The sequence below is a fragment of the Panthera tigris genome, chromosome X (genome assembly GCF_018350195.1).
Source record: "Panthera tigris isolate Pti1 chromosome X, P.tigris_Pti1_mat1.1, whole genome shotgun sequence".
In the NCBI taxonomy this organism is placed as follows: Eukaryota; Metazoa; Chordata; class Mammalia; order Carnivora; family Felidae; genus Panthera; species Panthera tigris.
The window spans coordinates 60,920,829-60,945,507 of record NC_056677.1 but is presented as its reverse complement, the minus strand read 5'-3'; the positions used below and the strand labels follow the sequence as shown (position 1 = coordinate 60,945,507).

The 24,679-nt window shown below is 38.0% G+C and overlaps 1 protein-coding gene across 7 annotated transcripts in view; it reads right to left on the bottom strand.

Moving 5' to 3' along the window:
* The window catches only part of UPRT (uracil phosphoribosyltransferase homolog), a 99,936-nt gene extending 90,148 nt beyond the window's left edge, over positions 1–9,788 (bottom strand). For 6 of the 7 annotated variants that reach the window (XM_042974074.1, XM_042974076.1, XM_042974078.1 and 3 more), the window contains exon 1: positions 9,266–9,788. In XM_042974074.1, the coding sequence (XP_042830008.1) occupies positions 9,266–9,642 (377 nt within the window). In that variant the 5' untranslated portion in view covers positions 9,643–9,788. The remainder of the gene's footprint in view (positions 1–9,265) is intronic. The other variant, XM_042974079.1, reaches the window with a different exon arrangement.
* Between the last annotated feature and the right edge of the window lie 14,891 nt (positions 9,789–24,679).

Below are 24,679 nucleotides of genomic sequence, written 5' to 3'. Positions count from 1 at the left end.
AAGGGGTACTTGAAGAAATAATAGCTGAGAACTTCCCGGATCTGGGAAAGGAAAAAGACATTGAAATCCAAGGGGCACAGAGAACTCCCTTCAGACGTAACTTGAATTGATCTTCTGCATGATATCATAGTGAAACTGGCAAAATACAAGGATAAAGACAAAATTCTGAAAGCAGCTAGAGATACAAATGCTCTAACATATAAGGGAGACCTATAAGACTCGTGACCGATCTCTCTACTGAAACTTGGCGGGCCACAAAGGAATGGCAGGAGATCTTCAATGTGATGAACAGAAAAAATATGCAGCCGAGAATCCTTTATCCAGCAAGTCTGTCATTTAGAATAGAAGGAGAGATAAAGGTCTTCCCAAACAAACAAAAACTGAAGGAATTCGTCACCACTAAACCAGCCCTACAAGAGATCCTAAGGGGGATCCTGGGAGACGAAGTACCAGAGACATCGCTACAAGCATGAAACCTAGGGACATCACAATGACTCTAAATCCATATCTTTCTATAACAACACTGAATGTAAATGGACTAAATGCGCCAACCAAAAGACATAGGGTATCAGAATGGACAAAAAAAACAAGACCCATCTATTTGCTGTCTACAAGAGACTGATTTTAGACCTGAGGACACCTTCAGATTGAGAGTGAGGGGATGGAGAACTATTTATCATGCCACTGGAAGTCAAAAGAAAGCTGGAGTAGCCATACTTATATCAGACAAACTAGACTTTAAATTAAAGGCTGGAACAAGAGATGAAGAAGGGCATTATATAATAATCACAGGGTCTATCCATCAGGAAGAGCTAACAATTATAAATATCTATGCACTGAATACAGGAGCCCCCAAATATATAAAACAATTACTCAAAACATAAGCAACCTTATTGATGAGAATGTGGTAATTGCAGGGGACTTTAACACTCCACTTACAGAAATGGATAGATCATCTAGACACACGGTCAATAAAGAAACAAGGGCCCTGAATGATACATTGGATCAGATGGACTTGACAGATATATTTACAACTCTGCATCCCAAAGCAACAGAATATACTTTCTTCTTGAGTGCACATGGAACATTCTCCAAGATAGATCACATTCTGGGTCACAAAATAGCCCTTCATAAGTTTACAAGACTTGAAATCATACCATGCATACTTTCAGACCACAATGCTATGAAGCCTGAAATCAACCACAGGAAAAAGTCTGGAAAACCTCCAAAAACATGGAGGTTAAAGAACACCCTATTAAAGAATGAATGGGTCAACCAGGCAATTAGAGAAGAAATTAAGAAATATATGGAAACAAATGAAAATGAAAAGACAACAATCCAAACGCTTTGGGATGCAGCAAAGGCAGTCCTGAGAGGAAAATACATTGCAATCCAGGCCTATCTCAAGAAACAAGAAAAATCCCAAATACAAAATCTAACAGCACACCTAAAGGAAATAGAAGCAGAACAGCAAAGGCAGCCTAAACCCAGCAGAAGAAGAGAAATAATAAAGATCAGAACAGAAATAAACAATATAGAATCTAAAAAAACTGTAGAGCAGATCAACGAAACCAAGAGTTGGTTTTTTGAAAAAATAAACAAAATGGATAAACCTCTAGCCAGGCTTCTCAAAAATAAAAGGGAGATGACCCAAATAGATAAAATCATGAATGAAAATGAAATTATTACAACCAATCCCTCAGAAATACAAGCAATTATCAGGAATTTATATGAAAAATTATATGTCAACAAATTGGACAACCTGGAAGAAATTGACAAATTCGTAAACACCCACACGCTTCCAAAACTCAATCAGGAGGAAATAGAAAGCTTGAACAGACCCAGAACCAGCAAAGAAATTGAATCGGTTATCAAAAATCTCCCAACAAATAAGAGTCCAGGACCAGATGGCTTCCCGGGGGAGTTCTACCAGACGTTTAAAGCAGAGATAATACCTATCCTTCTCAAGTTATTCCAAAAAATAGAAAGGGAAGGAAAACTTCCAGAATCATTCTATGAAGCCAGAATTCCTTTGATTCCTAAACCAGACAGACCCAGTAAAGAAAGAGAAATACAGGCCAATATCCCTGATGAAGATGGATGCAAAAATTCTCAATAAGATACTAGCAAATTGAATTCAACAGCATATAAAAAGAATTATTCACCATGCTCAAGTGGGATTCATTCCTGGGATGCAGGGCTGGTTCAACATTCGCAAATCCAACAATGTGATACATCACATTAAATAAAGAAAAGATAAGAACCATATGATCCTGTCAATCGATGCAGAAAAGGCCTTTGACAAAATTCAGCAACCTTTATTAATAAAAACCCTTGAGAAAGTCGGGATAGAAGGAATATACTTACACATCATAAAAGCCATTTATGAAAAGCCCACAGCTAACATCATCCTCAATGGGGAAAAACTGAGAGCTTTTTCCCTGAGATCAGGAACACGACAGGGATGTTCACTCTCACCGCTGTTGTTTAACATAGTGTTGGAAGTTCTAGCATCAGCAATCACACAACAAAAGGAAATCAAAGGCATCAAAATTGGCAAAGATGAAGTTAAGCTTTCACTTTTTGCAGATGACATGATATTATACATGGAAAATCCGATAGACTCCACCAGAAGTCTGCTAGAACTGATACATGAATTCAGCAAAGTTGCAGGATACAAAATCAATGTACACAAATCACTTGCATTCTTAGACACTAATAATGAAGCAACAGAAAGACAAATAAAGAAACTGATCCCATTCACAATTGCACCAAGAAGCATAAAATACCTAGGAATAAACCTAACCAAAGATGTAAAAGATCTGTATGCTCAAAACTATAGAAAGCTTATGAAGGAAATTGAAGAAGATATAAAGAAATGGAAAAACATTGCGTGCTCATGGATTGGAAGAATAAATATTGTCAAAATGTCAATACTACCCAAAGCTACCTATACATTCAATGCAATCCCAATCAAAATTGCACAAGCATTCTTCTCGAAGCTAGAACAAGCCATCCTAAAGTTCATATGGAACCACAAAAGGCCCCGAATAGCCAAAGTAATTTTGAAGAAGAAGACCAAAGCAGGAGGCATCACAATCCCAGACTTTAGCCTCTACTACAAAGCTGTCATCATCTACACAGAATGGTATTGGCACAAAAACAGACACATAGACCAATGCAATAGAATAGAAACCCCAGAATTAGACCCACAAACATATGGCCAACTAATCTTTGACAAAGCAGGAAAGAATATCCAATGGAAAAAAGACAGTCTCTTTAACAAATGGTGCTGGGAGAATTGGACAGCAACATGCAGAAGGTTGAAACTAGACCACTTTCTCACACCATTCACAAAAATAAACTCAAAATGGATAAAGGACCTGAATGTGACACAGGAAACCATCAAAACCCTAGAGGAGAAAGCAGGAAAAGACCTCTCTGACCTCAGCTGTAGCAATCTCTTACTCGACACATCCCCAAAGGAAAGGGAATTAAAAGCAAAAATGAATTACTGGGACCTTATGAAGATAGAAAACTTCTGCACAGCAAAGGAAACAACCAACAAAACTAAAAGGCAACCAAAGGAATGGGAAAAGATATTTGCAAATGACATATCGGGCAAAGGGCTAGTATCCAAAATTTATAAAGAGCTCACCAAACTCCACACCCAAAAAACAAATAACCCAGTGAAGAAATGGGCAGAAAACATGAATAGACACTTCTCTAAAGAAGACATCCGGATGGCCAACAGGCACATGAAAAGATGCTCAACGTCGCTCCTCATCAGGGAATACAAATCAAAACCACACTCAGATATCACCTCACGCCAGTCAGAGTGGCCAAAATGAACAAATCAAGAGACTATAGATGCTGGAGAGGATGTGGAGAAACGGGAACCCTCTTGCACTGTTGGTGGGAATGCAGACTGGTGCAGCTACTCTGGAAAACAGTGTGGAGGTTCCTCAAATAATTAAAATAGACCTACCCTATGACCCAGCAATAGCACTGCTAGGAATTTACCCAAGGGAAAGAGGAGTACTGATGCATAGGGGCACTTGTACCCCAATGTTTATAGCAGCACTCTCAACAATAGCCAAATTATGGAAAGAGCCTAAATGTCCATCAACTGATGAATGGATAAAAAATTGTGGTTTATATACACAATGGAGTACTACATGGCAATGAGAAAGAATGAAATACGGCCCTTTGTAGCAACATGGATGGAACTGGAGAGTGTTATGCTAAGTGAAATAAGCTATACAGAGAAAGACAGATACCTTATGGTTTCACTCTTATGTGGATCCTGAGAAACTTAACAGAAACCCATGGGGGAGGGGAAGGGAAAAAAAAGAGGTTAGAGTGGGAGAGAGCCAAAGCATAAGAGACTCTTAAAAACTGAGAACAAACTGAGGGTTGATGGGGGGTGGGAGGGAGGGAAGGGTGGGTGATGGGTATCGAGGAGGGCACCTTTTGGGATGAGCACTGGGTGTTGTATGGAAATCAATTTGACAATAAACTTCATAAAAAATACTGTAAATAAAAAAAAGTGTCAATATTTACTTGCACCTCAAAGCAGAGTTTAACGTAAACATTCAAAATCAGGTAGAAACGAAGATAAATTATCATTTTCCCTTAGAACCCAGGCCTCAGTCATTCAGAAGTTTATTTTTTATAATGATTGAATATCAGTTCCCTTCTGTGTCAGGTACTGTGCCAGGCAAGATATCAATCCCTTCTGTGTCAGATACTGTGCCAAGCCAGATCTTCTTTCTGCATCCCTGGAGTACCTACCAACTAGTTGGTGAGCCATTACCAGGATATGCCAAATAAATATTGTAACAGGGGTATGTATAGTTTAAAGAGATGACTTCTCCCCTCCTGGCCTAAAGGCCAGTTAGAAAATTCACATGTAAAACCAAAACCATGTCCATGTTTTAAACAACTTGCAGGTCATAGCTTTTTCTGTGGTTAGCATTTTGGTTTTGTATAAGTTAAAGGGAAAATACCTGAGATTCCTCCAGTCTCTGGGTGACACCAGGCCAGGCTCTCTAAGGCTGGCTCTGTTTGGTGTGTGGAATCCCTAGCACAAATATCCCATATCAGAAGCCAGGCAAATCACCATGCAAGGGAGAATGGCCATTCTCCCAGGGGCAGTGGCCCAGACTGGGCACAACACCTGTGGTGTTTGTAAAGCTACAGGTGCTCAAGTTCCATTGAAGACCACCCTAAGGGTAGACACCAAAAACTTTTATTTGGGGCAAAAAAAGATTCCCCAGGCAATTCAGACACACAGCCTTGGTTAAGAACATTACATTACCTAGTCAGAGGACTAAATCACACTAGGGTGCATTCACAATAGGGCTGAACAGGATGTTCATGCATCCTGAAGTTGTCTCCACTCCAGGTGACTAAAAAAATAAAGTCACAAGGCTGATTTGGCTACTTCTTTAGTGATATTTCACAGACTAAAATAAAATTCTCTGAGAAAGCTCAATTTTCATCCAAGTTGTCTGCTGAGGCCATGGCAAAGCCCTTCTGACAAGTATAAGGAAACATTCAACAGCTCATGAAACAGCTTTACTTTAACGTTTTGGGAGACAAAAGAACAAAACTGGGAGGGGAAATGATCCTTTATACACTGCATTGCTTTAACAATGAGGTCATGAACGATGTTCAAGGGAAAAATACATTACGCTGAGATTTTGCTGGGTTTAGTATATAAAGGAGGCAGAAAGAGGGATGTGTGGTTTAATCCACTCCAACAACAACAACAAAAACTGAAAATGAAGAACTAATTTCTCTTCTCAAGTTCACCAGTGACCCATATGTGACTGAGTAATCTACTCTTTCGATGTTTAGATTACTGCACTCTCACAGAGAGAAAAACCATTTACTTGAAATTCAATAATAAAACCAACATATTATATTGCAAATACTGCACATTAAAAAAAAAGTAAAGACACTTTAGATCAGTCTAATGTTCTCAACCTTGCCTGCTTTATATAGTTACAACATGCAGTCCTGCTGGCTCAACCTCCACTTCTCCATGCCAAATTCAGAAAGCAATCCCTTCAATAGATAGATACTAAGGATAAGGACCAATAAAGGAATATCAAGTACTCCGATCACCTTTATTATCAGACAGCTCCATAGTGCAAATACATGATGTCACATCAAAACAGAGAAGAGCATAAATTCTGAGGAAAACAGGATCTGATAACTGATGGCAACTTCCATAAATTAACCTAAGTAAATATAGCTTCTCTTACCACAGGCACCCTAAACTGGCCCCCTAGAGGGGATGAAACAGGTCTTATTTGTGTGAGGGGATGCCAATTTTTGTTAACAGATTTGATTAACAAAAACAAAACTAAAACACTGTCTCCAGCCTAAATTAGTTATCAAGAATTTTAGTGAGTCTTTCTACATACTATACAAATTATCTAGGATCTAAGATCTCTCAGTGTTGCTTTTGAAAATAAGAATGTGAGTTCTATGCGGAGTTAAAATTCCTTTTACTGTCTTCTGAAAGCTCAAGAAACCAGCTCTTATGAATGCAATTAGAACTATGTACAAATCGAAACACGAAGGCATGAAATGCCTTTAATGCTCACAGCCCTTCACAGTTTATAACAAGTGTTCAGATAGTATCTGGTTGTAGGCATCCCAGGAGCTCCATGAGGTATTACCAACATCCTCATTTTACAAATGGTAAAGTTGAAGCACAGAGATGCTAAACATCTTGCCTAAAATCACTTTGGATCCAGCTGTCTCTTTCCAAACTCACAAAAGAAAAAAGATTTCACTTACACTCAGGTTTACTATACAAGCCACGATATTCTGAGCAATGCAGTAAAATCAAGTATTGATACTGTCCTATATGAATTCTGATCTTCATGCCTTTTCCAACTCCTATAGCAATGGTTCCCCTTTACATTGTCATGAAGACCCCTTTGCGAAATCTAATGAAAGTTAAGGAATTCTCAGCCCATAAAAAAAGGCACATATGCAAATGTTAGTAGTAGCATTATTCATAATAGCCAAAGAGTAGAAACCACCCAAACATCCATCATCTGAGGAACAGATAAATAAAATGTAGTATATCAATACAGTAGAATAACATTCAGCCAAAAAAGGAATGGTGTACTGATATAATGTGGATGAAACTTGAAAACATTATGCTAAATGAAAGAAACCAGTCACACAAAAGACCATATGTTGTATGACTCCATTTACATGAAATGTTCAGAATAGGCAACTTAACAGAGACAAAATGTGTATTAGTGGCTATCTAGATTAGCTGTTGGGTGGCTTGAGGGGAAATGAGGAGTGACTGCTCACATGTACAGGCTTCCTTAATGAAGTAATGAAAATGTTCTACAATTGATTGTGGTGATGGTTGCATAGCTATGAGCATACTTAAAAACCACTCAGTTGTACAATTTAAGTGGTGTATTATATGGTATGCAAATTATATCTCAATAAAGATATTATTTAAAAAACAACCAATAAAAATGCACATAATGAACAGTATTTCCCAGATAATTTCAGACGGTTCACCAAGACCCTGAAGCCCATCTACAAGTGCAGTGGTGTCCAAGACTCGAGGTCATTAACTCCTTATCTACAGAAACAAGAATCATCATCCTATTTTCTTTGTTCTACTGTTGAGTTTTATTTCAGCTTCCCCTACCACAACTATCAAACCTATGCCTCCGACTTTTTAAGATCACTACTTCCATCTATTAGATCACATGATACTAGTGTTCAATATTGATTCATTAAAAACAGTCAAATAGTATAGTTTCATAAATATAATTTTAAGAGCTAGAAAGAACTTTTAGTGATTGAGCATCTACCATTTGCAAGGCATGGTCAGAAAGTAATGTAAAAGATGTAAAAATGTAAAAGACACAATTTCTGCCCTCAAGGAACTTAAAATCTAATAGGTGAGACAAGATTGATACACAAATACCAATATACAAAAGAGAAGGTGAATCTTGCATTTAAAAGCCAGGAATGATCAGCAAGGAAGAATGATTAAAGGAAAGTTTCTTGGCAGAGGTGGACTTTAATGCTGGGTTTGACTTTGAAGAGTACGTAGGATCTGAAAATGCAGAGGAGTAAAGAGAATTTCAGAGGAGAGAAGAATCAGGGATGTTTCAGAATAGTTCCTAGGAACCATAAACAGGGGACTTAATGTCAAGGTCAGGATCCTGGACTTTATTTGATAGGCTCTAAAAAGCCAAGGAAGTCTGCTGAGTAGGACAGTTACCTAATCAAAGCTGTATATTAAGATTGTTCAGCAATGTGTGGAAGTATATGGAAGGCAGAAAAACTGAAGGCAGGGAAACAAATTGGGAGCCTATTAACAACAGTATGAAGAAAAAGTTACTATAGTCTGATTTGGAGAATGGTATCTTGACTCAGTAGCCATTTTTGAAGATCAAGGCACCCACTGAAAAATGAATGCTTTGACATGCTGTAGCTACTCATTTAAAGTACGGCCAATATAGAAACCAGCTGTAGTTAATCATGGTACATATTTCCCTTGAAAAACCCCATTTACAACATGAGTTTTGAGATCTCCTTAAGATAGCATTTTAACATTAATTTCTTGACTATCTTGGTTTGTGGGATTAGGAGGGGGCGCCAAAGATTCCTTTAGGTTCCCTTTGCTCCATTAACTATACAGGAAACATTTGAGGTTCTGTAACTTTACAGAAATCAATCCTGATAAGAGTTGAATAAGTTTCCACGGGACCAACAAAACCTAAAATCCAAGACCTTAGACAAAATGACATTATTTGCGATAGAAACCAGTAAACGGTCAGAGAACTTGTTGAGCACAACGAAATTTCCTTTGAATTGCTTTATTTATATTTGTGAGCCTGAGGTGATTTGTGGTAGAGCATAAACTTGGGTCACAACCATTTCTGGGTTATAGACGAGTACTGGACTGATAGCATTGGCGCGTTTACCAGCCAGGAATGGTTAAGGATTAGTACTCGCTCAGAAGTGACAAAGAGGGAATCAGGGGCTACTTAAAAGGATTCCTCCCTATTCAGAGCGCTGTTAAACCCTGGGACTAGGGAAGGCAGCAGGAGGCCCGAATCACGTGACACCCCGCCCGGTACTAATCACACACTAGTTTCCGAGGGCCAAAAACATTAACCCTTAGCCCTTTTACTTCAATCCCTGTCCCCTCCTCCCTCGCCTCGAGAGACCTTCCACTTCCCTTTCCCCTCTGATCTCGGCTCACTTGTCCCGGATGATGGTCTGCAGCTCCCGGATCTGATCATTCATCGGCAGCAGTTTAAGCTGCGTCCCGATCTGCTGGGAGAGTTCGTAGTTCCCTAGGAGGGATTCGCCGGCTGGTGCGTCACAGTTGCCAATGCCACCTTTGCTCTCTGAGTTGAGGCTGGCTGTGCTGCACGCCTGAGGGTCCCGTTCAGCGGGTTCACTAGAATGAGCTTGCCCTGTAGGGAGAGTCGGCTTGGCCTCAGAAGTGCTGTTTCCCCCGGCTTGATCTGAGATCCGGCCGCCAGGTCGCAGCGGCTCGGGGCTTGGGGTAAAGACAGAATTTACTTGATGGTTTTGACCGGGAACGGAGTCCGAACCCCGTAAGTCCATGGCCATACACCAGGCCCTGGGCCGACAGCTACCGACCCCTAAGGATAAAGGAGAGCAGGGAGAAGGGGCCGATGCTCACTTGCTCCACTGTTCCCCGTGACACTTTCAAACTCCTAACCCGGGTCAGCCTTCTCACCCCTAGGCCTCCGTAGGTTCCCTTCGGCAGGCTACGTCCCTGCTCCGCCCACACAGGACGTACGGCCTGCTGAAACACTATTGGCTTTTCTCCCTGTCACTCTCCAGCGTACCCTTTGAGTCGGCAGTCGGCCTGGGTTCCCAGACCTCAGCCAGGCAGATGGGGTGAAGCTGGGGATGTTTGCTTGCAGGGTCTTCAGGAGCCCTTAGGGAATTCTGCATGCAAAACTGGGTGAGTGGGAGAGCCAGAAAAAAGTAGGGGTGGAGTAATAAAGTGATTACATATATATAAGGCCCATGATTTTAGACTGTGTCTTGGCAGAGAGATTATACTTCAGTAAGTGCATCTTCAGTTAGTTTGTCTCTGTAACCAAAAGGGGAAGTAAAAAAAATGCCTAGCAAGCTGCTGAAGAGCCTGCCCTCTACTAGACTGTTCTACAAACTGCAACTTCCTAAGTGTGCTTGACCAACAATGTTCCTTATCTTTATTCCTTGGGACCTACACTGTTCAGTTACCATGGGGATCCTGACAGCATTTCAGATCCACAACCACTTAGCTTCTTTTAAGTACTTGCAAAGACATTTTTTTTAATTCTTTTGAGAAAGAATGTCTAGGGCAGTACTTTTCAACACCAGTGTGTATTGGAACAATTGTAATACTTGTTAAAATGCAAGTTCTCATGGCCTTTGAGATTCTGATTGAGTAGATCTGAGATGGGATCAAAGAATCTTTGTTTCTAACAAGTAACCTGGCAATTATGACTTTTTTTTTAAATGACGCTCTGTGAGAAAGAGTGATTTACCGGCTCCCTTTTTAAAGGGCTCTAACACGAAAGTCAGAAACCTGCTAATTCTGCTAAAAAATTATTGAGCAGCCTTTAACAAGTCCCTTTCCCTCTCTGGACTTGCCTTTCCCCATCTATAAGTGAGAAGCATTAGCTATTTGACCCCTAGATGTTCTTACAATTTTGACATTCTATAATTCCATTTTGCCTTCCAAAAAACCAACTCTTAAAATTCCCTGTTCCACAGAGGAACATAAGCAACACATGAGAGATGCAGAGTAACATGAGTAACAGACAACAGGAATATGCAGGCCTTTGGTGGGACTTGAGCCTTGATCTGGCTATTTTCAATTTTTTGTTTGTTGTTTCAGTATTGGTATTAAAGGTATTTTTCTCCCTTTTTTTCACTCCGGTTTTCTCTCCTTTGTTCCTGACCCTATAGGTCAGTACACTATTAGCTGTAATTATCGAGTTTAAATTTGATTTGATGATAAGAATTGCAGCCTAGGATTATAATCCCAGTCACTTTTGAAAGCTTGTGCATCTTTGCACCTAGCACAGAATGCAGTTCAAAGGATCTCTGGACTTCAAAGCCAAATCTGGCTACTTTACCAATGGGTACTCTAAAAGAAAACACTGCAGTACATTATTGTTTCATTATCAGTAATTTAAATGCAGTAATGAATTTAAAATGGTATTGTGAGAACTTCCAAGACCAAAACTGCACTGTAGTCATATTTGTCTAGTGTCTCATCAGGCAAATGGCTTTGTTGTCAATGCCACAGAATAGGAATTAGAACAGTACAATTGCCAGTGTGTCTTGTGTTTCACTCTTATAGGAAATACCCACATATACGCTTACTTATATTAACCAATAATCATTAGCAAATTTATGTATCTAGTTATTTAAGATGCTACTAAAAGCACAATTCACTAATAATTAATCATAACACCTAAAATTTGGTGGTTCGTAGTTTACAAAGAGCTTCTATACATTCTCTCATTTAATTTTCAAAAAAAAAAAAAACTTAAGGATTACAAGTCCCCATTTATAGATAATATCTGTGTGATTCTTTTTCCTAAAGTGACTTGTCCAGGATCACATATCCAAAAAGAAGCAGAGCCATACAGAAACCCCAGTCTTTTGACTTCAAATCCAGCCTTCTTTACACACACCTGCAGAACTATGAAATCATTCATTCAGTTAACGAATACTAGTTGAGCCATTACTATATACCAGGCACGTTGCTAGGTGCTAAAACAGATACAAAAAAAATGTGTGAAGATCTTGATATTCTCCATGGTCACAGAGGTCATGGAAACCAAAGGACAATATTAAGCAGCATGGAGACCTACACCAAAGAGACTAGTAGCAGAATTGACAAGTTTGAATTTAGCTCTCTTGCTTACATTTTTATGGAGTTACAAAGCCTGATAAAGCAAAAGCTGGAAAATTTTCCTGTAGAAATTGAGATGATTATAAACTTTATTTTAGGTTTTGAGCTCTAAGTTTGATATAATCCCTGAAATTATGGGAAGCAAGAAACCAATTGCTTGTATCAATAGAACTCCTTCACATGCATTTACATAGTGCCTTTGGAAAGTACTTACATATAGGCTATCTCATTCAACATCGTGGAGTAGTTAGGCTCTGTATTATGATTCCCGTTTTACAGGTGAGAGAAAGTGAGTCCATTCTGCTGAACCTTGCTATAAGCTTAATTGTGCAAAGAGTAAGACAAGGAATTAGTGAAAAAAACCATTTGAGGATGACAGGTGGGGGAGTGGGAGAGGACCAAAATCTAAAGGATGGAAAATGTATTAAATAATACTATGCTGTGCCACCCTCATCCCCCATGAAAACCCAAATACTCTCCCACAGCTGCCTAGAATGTTGTGGGTCTGGGTCCAGCCTCATAACTTATTCCCTTGCCAGTAACTGTCCTGTTATGAAGGATCTTCCCCACTCAATGTTACGCACACCCCCTTCTCGTCTCCAGAACAGCCTGCATCTATTGATAACGCTAGGTGAGGACACAAAGACTCAGCCCTCTTGACAAAACATAGCTCAACATCATAGAGGCCATATATGAAAGACCCACAGGTAATATCATCCTTAATGGGGAAAAACTGAAAGCTTTCCCACAAAGGTCAGAAACACAATAGAGATGTCCACTCACATGACTGTTGTTCAATATACTACTAGAAGTCCTAACCTCAGCAATCAGACAGCAAAAATAACTAAAAGGCATACAAATCTTCAAGGAAGAAGTCAAAATCTTACTATCTGCAGGTGACTTTTTACTGTATATAAAAAACCCAAAAGACTCCACCAAACAATTGCTAGAACTGGTACACAAATTCAGTAAAGTTGCACTATACAAAATCAATGTACAGAAATCTGTTGCATTTCTATACACCAATATTGAAAGAGCAAAAAGAGAAATCAAGGAATTGATCCCATTTACAATTGCACTGAAACCATAAGACACCTAGGAATAAGCCTAACTAAAGAGGTAAAAGATCTGTACTCTGAAAACTATAGAATAGTAATTTAAGAAATTGAAGATGACACAAGGAAATGGAAATATATTCCATGCTTATAGATTGGAAAAACAAATACTATTAAAATGTCTATTCTACCCAAAGCAATCTACACGTTCAATGCAATCCCTATCAAAATAACACCAACATTTTTCAAAGAGCTGGAACAAACAATTCTAAAACTGTATGGAACCAGAAGAGACCCCAACTAGCCAAAGTAACATTGAAAAAGAAAACCAAAGCAGGAAGCACCACAATTCTGAACTTCAAGCTGCATTACAAAGTTGTAATCATCAAGACAGTATGGTACTGGCACAAAAGCAGACATAGATCAAAGGAATAGAAAAGAACCCAGAAATAGGCCCATAACTATATGGTCAACTAATCTTTGACAAAGCAGGAAAAATTATCCAATGGAAAAAAGTCTCTTCAGAAAATGGTGCTAGGAAAACTGGGCCACTATTTTAACATTTAAATTCAAGTTAGTTAACATATAGTGTAGTATTGGTTTCAGGAATAGAATTAAGTGATTCATCACTTACATATAGCACCAGTGCTCATCACAAATGCCCTCCTTAATTCCCATCACTCATTTAGCCCATCCCACAAACCACCTCCCCTCCAGCAACCCTTGTTTTCTTGTCCATGTTTAAGAGTCTCTTGTGGTTTGCTTCCCTCTCTGTTTTTATCTTATTTTACTTTTCCTTCCCTTCTCCTATGTGCATCTATTTTATTTCTTAAATTCCACATGTGAGTGAAATCATATGATATTTGACTTTCTCTAACTGACTTATTTCACTTAACACAATACACTCTGGTTTCATGCATGTTTTTGCAGATGGCAAGCTTTCATTCTTTTTGAACTCCAAGTAATATTCCATTCTTCTTCTTTATCCATTCATCAGTTGATGGATATTTGGGCTCTTTCCATAATTTGGCTATTATTGATAGTGCTGCTATAAACATTGTGGTGCATGTGCCCCTCAAATCATCATGTTTGTATCCTTTGGGTAAATACCTAGTAGTGCAATTGCTGGGTCTTAGGGGAGTTCTCCTTTTAATTTTTTGAGGAACCTCCATACCGTTTTCCAGAGTGGCTGCACCAGTTGGCATTCTCACCAGCAGTGCTAAACTGTTTGCCTTTCTCTGCACCCTCGCCAACATCTGTTGTTGTTGACTGAGTTGTTAATTTCAGCCATTCTGGCAGGCATGAGGTGGTATCTCATTGTGACTTTGATTTGTATTTCCCTAATGACGAGTGATTTTGAGCATCTTTTCATGTGTCTGTTAGCCATCCGGATGTCTTCTTCGGAAAGTGTCTATTCATATCTTCTATCCATTTCTCAACTGGATTATTAGTTTTTTGGGGGTTGAGTTTGATAAGTTCTTTACAGATTTTGGATACTAACCCTTTATCCAATATGTCATTTGCAAATATCAGTTGCCTTTTAGTTTTGTTGATTGTTTCCTTCACTGTACAGAACCTTTTTATCTTGATGAGGTCCCAATAGTTCATTTTTGCTTTTATTTCCCTTGCCTTCAGAAGCATGTCAAGTAAGAAAATGCTGTGGCCAAGATCAAAGAGGTTGCTTGCTGCCTGTTTTCTCCTGTGGGATTTTTTATGGTTTCATATCTCACATTTAGGTGTTTTTCCATTTTGAATTTTTTTGTGTGTTTGGTGTAAGAAAGTAGTCCAGTTTCCCAATGGACTCAACAGATACATTCAGAACATTTCATAGTAAAGCAACAGAATACACATTATTTTCTAGTGGACATGGAAGATTCTCCAGAATAAATCACATACTGGTCCTTCTGCAAAGAAAACAATCAACAAAACTAAAAGTCAACCTACAGAATGAGAGAAGATATTTGCAAGTGATATATTGGATAAAGGGTTAGTATCCAAAATCTATAATGAACTCATAAAACTTAATGCCCATAAAACAAATAATCCAGTGAAGAAATAGGCCATGGACATGAATAGACACTGCCAAAGAAGACATCCAAGTGGGTGACAGACACATGAAAAGATGCTCCACATCACTCACCATCATGGCAATACAAATCAAAATCACCATGAGATACCACCTCACACCTGTCAGAATGGCTAAAATTAAAGCTCAGGAAACAACAGATGTTGGCAAGGATGTAGAGAAAGGGGAACCCTGTTACAGTGTTGGTAAGAAAACCAACTGGTGCAGCCACTCTGGAAAACAGTATGGAAGTTCCTCAAAAAGTTAAAAGTGGAACTACTCTATGACCCAGGAACTGCTCTATTAGGTATTTATCCAAAAGATACAAAAATGCTGACTCAAAGGGCCACATACGCCCCAATGTTTATAGCAGCACTATCAACAATAGCAAAATTATGGAAAGAGCCCAAATGTCCATCAACTGATGAATTGATAAAGATGTGATATACATAATGGAATATTAGCTATCAAAAATAATGAAATCTTGCCATTTGCAACAATGTTGATGGAGCTAGAGTGTATTAACATGCTAAGTGAAATAAGTCCATCAGAGAAAGACAAATACCATATGATTTCACTCATATGTGGAACTTAAGAAACAAAACAGAAGAACATAGGGTAAGGGAAGGAAAAATAAGATAAAAACAGAGAGGGAAGCAAACCACAAGAGACTCTTAAACATAGACCAAATACTTAGGGTGGCTGGAGGGGAAATGGTTGGTGGGATGGGCTAAATGGGTGATGGGCATTAAGGAGGGCACTTGTTGTGATGAGCACTGGGTGCTATATGTAAGTGATGAATCACTAAATTCTACACCTGAAACCAGTGCTGCACTATATGTTAACTTGAATTTAAATAACATCTTGGAAGAAAAATAAGTAAAAATAGGGACGCCTGGGTGGCTCAGTCGGTTAAGCATCTGACTTTGGCTCAGGTAATAATCACAGTTCGTGGCTTCGAGCCCCAGTTAGGCCTCCACACTAACAGTCTGGAGCCTGAGCTTGCTTCAATATCTGTGTCTCCCTCTCTCTCTCTGCCCCTCCCCTGCTCATGCTCTGTCTTTCTGTCTCTCTCTCAAAAATATATAAATATTTTTAAAAAGAAGAAAAATAAATAATAAAACATAAGAAAAAAATAAAGACTAAGCAAGCCTCCTTGCTTCAATATGAAATATCTCTGGAAGGCCATTCAACCCCAGAGCTCCTCTAAAGTTGGCTGAGTCTCCTGTTGCAACTTCTTCCTCTACAATCCGACTTCTTTTAATCCTTCTCAAGCGTTGTTCTCAAAGTGCACTCCCTATTAAACTTCTTACACACAAATCACTACCTTGGAACTTATTTCCAAAGGTACCTAATCTATTACAGAGAGAAATAGAATCCCAAATAACCCCACTCTCAAAATGTCTGTGTGAACTCATACTTCAAACTGTTAAAAGTATATAAAGAAGCAATGCTACAGTTGATTAAACCCCTACTTTGTAAATTGCAGTATCAGGCCTAGTAATCAGTACAATGGATTGACAAGATTAATTAAATGTGTTCCGCCTTTGATTAGTTAAAAAGAATTCTGAAGACTATAAACCAATATGCACTTGTTTGCAAAAATTCCAACACATCCCTTAACTATTACTGAGATGAAATACTCTGGCACCATGTATTTTTTGCATCCAGCTTCTGTTACAATATTTCTGTTGACTGTAGAATTTCTCTGCAATTGGAGCATCCCACAAGAGGCAATTCAATGTCTACTACTTAAAAGAACATCAGACAAGAAGTCAAGAAGAAAGGATTTCAATTTCTCTTATTTTTTGTTTATAGGACGTTGGGCGAGTTTATTCCCCTCTCTGGGACCCAGGATCTCTATTCAGTAAATATGGAAATAAGGCTTCGGGGCCCCTTGCAAATCTTATTAATAAGATATTTACACAATGGCTGTGGAAGATCCTTGAGTAGGATACTGAAGTTCTGAGCAAAGTAATGAGTGTGGCTGAAGTATGGATATTACTCCAGGCCCACAAGTTATATTTCAAATACCACCCCCACCACTCTTATCCATATATATATATATATATATATATATATATATATATATATATGTATGTAATCAAAGGCATGTGGCTACAATAGTTGGCAGAATTTGGAGAGGATTGTAAATCCGCCAGTTTGTCTAGATCTGGTGAGAGGATACTGTGTCCATGGCCAAACAATGCCATGACCCAAGTCATGATTTACCGATTAAATACTTAATGACTTGACTGGATTATGGGTGAGAGGGAAGCAGCACTGACACTGAGGCACATATGAGCTCACATACATGCCTTCCTTAGTCAGTTTGACTGCTATAACAAGATACCATAGACCGGGTGGCTTAAAAAGCAGAAACTTATTTCCCGCAGTTCTGGAGGCTGGATGTCCAAGATCAGAGTGCTTGAGTGGTTGGGTTCTGGTGAAAGCCCTCTTTCTGGTTTGCAGATGTCTGCCTATTTGCTGTGTCTTCACATGGTAGGGACAGGAGATATCATCTCTCTCATGTTTCTTCATGTAAGAGTACTAATCCCGTTTATGAGGGCCCCACACTCATGACTCAATTACTTCCCAAAGTCCCTACCTCCAAGTACCATCACATTGGGGATTAGGACTTTAACATGAAATTTGAGGAGACCCAAACATTCAATCCAGAGCAAAGCTGGTTTGTGATCAATTTGTGAGGCAAATAAAAAGGTCACAAGACCACTTTTTATGTCTCATTTTCCCATTCCAGAAAGTGCCCTTATGCTCTCTCCCTCCATTAAAATCTATTAATTCTTTCAACAAGTATTTATTAAGAATCAATTTTGTGCCAGACACTATTCTTAGCTGTTAGCTGTTGGGTGGTGAACAAAACAGAATAATATCCCTGTTCTCATGAAGTTTATAGTCCATTGGCAGGGAGACAGACAATATATAAAATAAATAATTGAAATATACATTATGTTAGATGATTGCAAGCAGGGAAGGGGAATAAGAAGTAATGACAGAAAGAAGTCAGTAATTTTAAATGGGGTGGTGAAAAAGCCCTTATGAGATTAAGACTTAAAGAGAAATACCTGAATAAGGAAAGGAAGAAATCTGTGAAGATACCTAAGAAAAGTGTTGCTGGCAGAGGCAATAACAAGTGCAAAAATTACAAGGTACAAGTGAGGTTGGTGTGTTAAGGAGCAAAGTCAGGTGAGGTTGGTGTGTTGAGCAAAGTAAGAACAGAGCAGAGTGAGGGGTAGCAGCAATATCAGATGAGGTCAGAGTAAACTGAGAATGGGTGTGCAGATCTTATGGAGACTTTTTGGCCATTGTAAGAGCATAAAATTCTCTGAGATGAGAATACGTTAGATGATTTTAAGCAGAGAAATGATATGATGATTTAAGTTTTAACAGGATCACTCTGGCATGTTAGGAGAAAGAACGATGAGGAGTCTAGATGCAAGAAGTCCAGTTAGGAAGGTACTGAAACAATCCAGGGAAGAGATAATAGTATCTTGTATCTGGTGGAAGAGGGTGGGAAGTGGGCAAATCTTGAAATATGTTAAGGATAAAGCCTATGATTTTTGGCCAGGAGATTTGATATGGAGTGAGAGAGAAGGAAAAGAGTCAAGAATGACTCCAAGATTTCTGACCAGAGCAATAGGGAGATTAGAATTTGTATTTACTGAGATAGTGAAGACTGAATAAAGCAGGATTTAGGATGAAGCATAGATCAATAGTTCAATGTTGAAAATGTGAAGCCTGAGATGACTATTAGATATCTAACTGGAGATGTTAACTAGGAAGTTGGATATATGGCACAAATTTAGAGGGAAAGTGCCTTGCAGGAGATGTAAATTTGAGAATCATCAGTGTTTAGTTGATATTTAAAGTCATAAGACTGGATGAAATCAAGGGAGTGAAGATAGATAGATAGATAGATAGATAGATAGATAGATAGATAGATAGATAGATAAAAGAGGTTTAAAGGCAGAACTCTGAAAAATTGATTTCTAGCATGACAGCATTAGTTGCTCTCCAGCGAAACTAGTAAAGATTATTTTTAAAAATGTTTAGACATCTGGAAGTGTTCCTAAAAGCAAAAAGCAAGTGAAGAAACATCTACTCAAGAAAAGTTACAAAAATTAGGAAACAAAAATTGACTGTGGGCTGAAGGGCATGGGAAGAGCCATGCTGGGCTGTGCCTGTGAAGGTCGTGCCATGCTGTGAGAAAACTCCCATTTGTAACCCGTGGAAAATACCAGAAAAGTTTTTCAAAGGGAAATTATCCAATTTTGTAACTTAATAGAGGAAACTGATGAAAAATAATAAAGATAGAAATCCATCATGGTCTAAGCAATATTTCAACACAAGTAGTCTTTACAGCCAGCTTCCCAAGAAAATGGTCCCTGGTTGGGTTTTAGTTTAATCAGTCACTGGTTTTTCCAGCTCCCAGTAGAGGTCTCAGGGCCAGAGTGGCCAGACCAGAGATGTGGAGGGGATCACATTAGACCAATGAGGAGGAAATATCACAGGGGAATCTTAAGACTGGAAGTCGTCCTAGTGACTTAGGTGGTGATCCTGTGCCCAAAAGACAATTCTGTAAGAATAGTAGGATAAACCTAACCAAAGAGGTAAAAGATCTGTACGCTGAGAACTGTAGAAAGCTTATGAAAGAAATTGAAGAAGAAACAAAGAAATGGAAAAACATTTCATGCTCATGGATTGGAAGAAGAAATATTGTTAAAAGGTCGATACTACCCAAAACAATCTACGCATTCACTGCAATCCCAATCAAAATAGCACCATCGTTCTTCACAGAACTAGAAAAAACATTCATAAAATTTGTATGGGACACATAAAAACCCAAGTAGCCAAGTAATATTGAAAAAGGAAACCAAAGCTGGAGGCATCACAAGTCCGGATTTCAAGCCGTATTACAAAGCTGTAATCATCAAGACAGTATGGTATTGGCACAAAAACAAATAGATCAGTGGAATAGAATAGAGAACCCAGAAATGGACCCACAAATACATGGCCAACTAATCTTTGGCAAAGCAGGAAAGAGTATCCAGTGGAAAAAGACAGTCTCTTTAGCAAATGGTGCTGGGAGAACTGGAGAGCAACATGCAGAAGAATGAAACTAGACCCCTTTCTTACACCATACATAAAAAAAAAATATTCAAAATGGATGAAAAACATAAATGTGAGACATGAAACTATCAAAATCCTACAGGAGAAAAAAAAACTACAAGAGAAAACATGCAGCAACCTCATTGACCCCAGCTGCAGTAACTTCTTAGTTGACATGTCTCTGAAGGCAAGGGAAATAAAAGCAAAAATGAATTACTGGGACCTCATCAAGATAAAAAGCTTCTGCACAGTGGAAGAAACAATCAACAAAACTGAAAGTCAACGGATGGAAATGGGAGAAGATATTTGCAAATGACATATGAGATAAAGGGTTAGTATCCAAAATCTATAAAGAATTTATCAAAGTCAACCCCAAAAAACAAATAATCCAGTGAGGAAATGGGCAGAAGACATGAATAGACACTTTTCTAAAGAAGACATCCAGATGTTAAACAGACACATGAAAAGATGCTCAACGTCATTCATCATCAGGGAAATACAAATCAAAACCACAATGAGATCCACCTCACACTGCTCAGAGTGACTAAAACTAAAAATTCAGGAAACAACAGATGTTGCCACGGATGTGAAGTAAAAAACTTGGCAGGCAAGAAGGAGTGGCATGATATAAACCAATGCTGAATGGGAAAAAATATGCAGCCAAGAACACTTTATCCAGCAAGGCTATTATTCAGAATAGAAGGAGATATAAAGAGTTTTCCTGACAAACAAACACTGAAGGAGTTCATGAATACTAAATCAGCCCTGCAAGAAATAGTAAAGGGGACTTCTTGAGTACACTAGAAAGTAACAGAGAAAATATCCAGAAACAATGAAAAAATGTAATAAAATGGCACTAAATTCATATTTATCAAAGATTACTTTTAATGTAAATGGACTAAATGCTTTAATCAAAAGACATAGAATTGCTATCAGAATGGATATATCAGAATGGATAGAAAAAAATAAGACCTATCTATATGCTGTTGCCTACGAGGGACTCATTTTAGACCTAAAAACACCCGCAGATTGAAAGTGAGGGAATGTAGAAACATCTATCATGCAAATAGACATCAAAAGAAAGCCAGAGTAGCAATACTTATATTTGACAAACTAAATTTTAAACCAAAAACTGTACCAAGAGTTGAAGAAGGGCACTTTATCAAAATGAAGGGGACTATCCAACAAGAAGATCTAACAATTGTAAATATTCATGTGCCCAACTTGAGTGAAATCAAATATATAAAACACTTAATAACAAACATAAAGGAAAACATGGATAATAATACAATAATAGTAGGGGACTTCAAAACCCACATATATCAATGGAAATGTCATTCAAATAGAAAATCAACAAGGAAACAATGGCTTTGAATGACACACTGAACCAGATATACTTAATAGATATATTCAAAATATTTCTTTCTAAAGCGACAGAATACATATTCTTTTCAAGTGCACATGGGACATTCCCTAGAATAGATCACATACGATGTCACAAATGAGGCCTCAATAAGTACAAAAAGATTGAGATCATACTGTGCATCTTTTCCATCCACAACACTATGAAACTTAAAGTCAACCACAAGAAAAACTTTGGAAAGCCCACAAATACACAGAGATTAAAGAACATCCTATTAAAGAATGAAGGAAATCAAAAGAGGAAATAAAAAAGTACACGGAAACAAATAAAAATGAAAACAGGATGGTAAGAAAGAAAGAAAGAAAGAAAGAAAGAAAGAAAGAAAGACAAGACAAGGGTCCAAGAATTTTGGGACGCAGCAAAAGCAGTCCTCAGAGGGAGTATATAGTGATATGGGCTTACCTCAAGAAACAAGAAAAATCACAAATATCCTATCTTTACATCTAAAAGGAGCTAGAAAAAGAACAACAAATGAAGTGTAAAGCCAGCAGAAGAAGAGAAATAATAAAGATTAGGGCAGAAATAAGTGATTTAGAAACAACAACAACAAAAAAAACCGTAGACCAGATCAATGAAACCAGGAGCTGTTTCTTTGAAAAAATTAATAAAATTGATAAACCCATAGCCAGACTTAACAAAAAGAAAAGATAAAGGACCCAAATAAAATCACAATAAGAGAGGAGGAAGAACAAACAAAAACACAGAAATTCAAATAATTATGAGAGAATATTATGAAAAATCATATGCTTTTATCTAGAAGATATGCGTAAATTCCTAGAAATATATAAACTACCAAAACTGAAACGGAAATAAATAGAAAACTTGAACAGACCAATAATCAGCAAAGAAATTGACTAAGTAATCAAAGAAATCTCCCAACAAACAAAAGTCCAGGGCCAGATGGCTTCACAGGGGAATTCTACCAAATCCTTAAATAAGAGTTAATACCTATTCTTATTCAACTATTCCAAAAGACAGAAACAGGAGGAAAACTTCCAAACTCATTCTATGAGGCCAGCATTACCCTGATTCCAAAACCAGAGAAAGCCTCCACTGAAAAGGCAACTACAGGCAGGTATCTCTAATGAACATGGGGCAAAAAAATCTCAATAAAATACTAGCAAATTGGATACAACTATACATTAATAGAATTAATAGACTCATCATGATCAAGTGAAATTTATTCCTGGAGTTCAAGGGTGGTTCAGTATACACAAATAAATCAATGTGATACACCACATTAATAAAAGAAAGGATAACAGCCATATGGTCCTCTCAATAGATTCAGAGAAACCATTTGACAAATTACAACATCCATTCTTGATGAAAACCCTCAATACAGTAGGGATAGAAGGAACATATCTCAACATCGTAAAGGCCATATACAAAAAACTCACAACTAATATCATCCTCAATGGGGAAAAAGTGAGAGCTTTTCCTCTATGGTCAGGAAATAGACCAGGATGTCCACACTCACCACAGTTATTTGCCATACTATTGGAAGTCCTAGCCTCAGCAATCAGACAACCAAAAGGAATAAAAGGCACCAAGTCAGCAAGGAAAAAGCAAGCTTTCACTATTTGCAGGTGACCTGATACTCTATATGGAAAACTCAAACGATTCCACCAAACAATTTTCTAAAACTGATACACAAATTCAGTATCATAGGATACAAAATCAATCTGTAGAAATCTGTTATATTTCTATACACCAATAATGAAGCAGCAAAATAGAAGTCAAGGAATCGATCCTATTTACAATTGTACCAAAACCCTTAAGATACCAAGGAATAAACTTAACCAAAGAGGTAAAAGATCTCTACTCTGAAAACTATAAAATGCTGATGAAAAAATTTGAAAATGACACAAAAAAATGGAAAAAAAACCCCATGTTCATGGATGGGAAAAACAAATATGTTAAAATATCAATACTACCCAAAGCAACCTACACATTCAATGCAATCCCTATAAAAATACCAGGAGCATTTTTCACAGTGCTAGAACAAATGATCCTAAAATTTGTATGGAAGCATAAAAGACCCCAAATAGACAAAGCAATCCTAAAAAAGAAAAGAAAAGAAAGCTAGAGGCATCACATTTCCCGACTTCTATTTACATTACAAAGCTGTGATCCAGACAGTATGGTGCTGTCACAAAAACAGACACATAGATCAATGGAACTCAGAACACTCAGAAAGGGACCCACAAGTATATGGTCAACTATCTTCAACAAAGCAGGAAAGGATTTCCAATGGAAAAAAAGTTTCTTCAACTAATGGTGTTGGAAAAGCTGTACAGCAGTATGCAAAAGAATGAAACTTTTGTACAGCATACACTTTCTTACACCATACACAAAAATAAAATCAAAATGGATGAAAGACCTATATGTGAGACAGGAAACCATTAAAATCCTACAGGAGAACACATGCGGTAACCTCTTTGACATCAGTCATAGCAACTTGCTACTAGAAATACCTCTTGAGACAAGGGGAAAAAAGCAAAAATAAGCCATTAGGACTTCATCAAGATAAAAAGCTTCTGCACAGTGCCAGAAACAATCAACAAAATAAAAGGCAACCTACGGAATGGGAGAAGATATTTGCAAATGACATATCTGATAAAGGACTAGTATCCCAAATATATAAAGAACTTATAAAACTCAACACCCAAAAGCCAAATAATCCAGTTAAAAAATGTCCACTTAAAATCCAGACATTTTTCTAAAGACATCCAGATGGCTACCAGACACATGAAAAGACACTCGACATCACTCATCATTCAGGAAATACAACTCAAAACTAAACTAAGATATCACCTCAGACCTGTCAGAATGGCTAAAATTAACACAGGAAACAACAGATTTGGTGATGATGTGGAGAAAGGGGAGTCCTCTTACACTCTTGGTGGGAATGCAGTCTGGAAAATAGGATGGAGCTTCCTCAAAAAGTTAAAAATAGAACTACCCTGTGATCTAGCAATTGCACTACTAGGTAATTACAAAAATATTGATTCAAAGGGAAACATGCACCCTGATGTTTATAGCAGCATTACCAA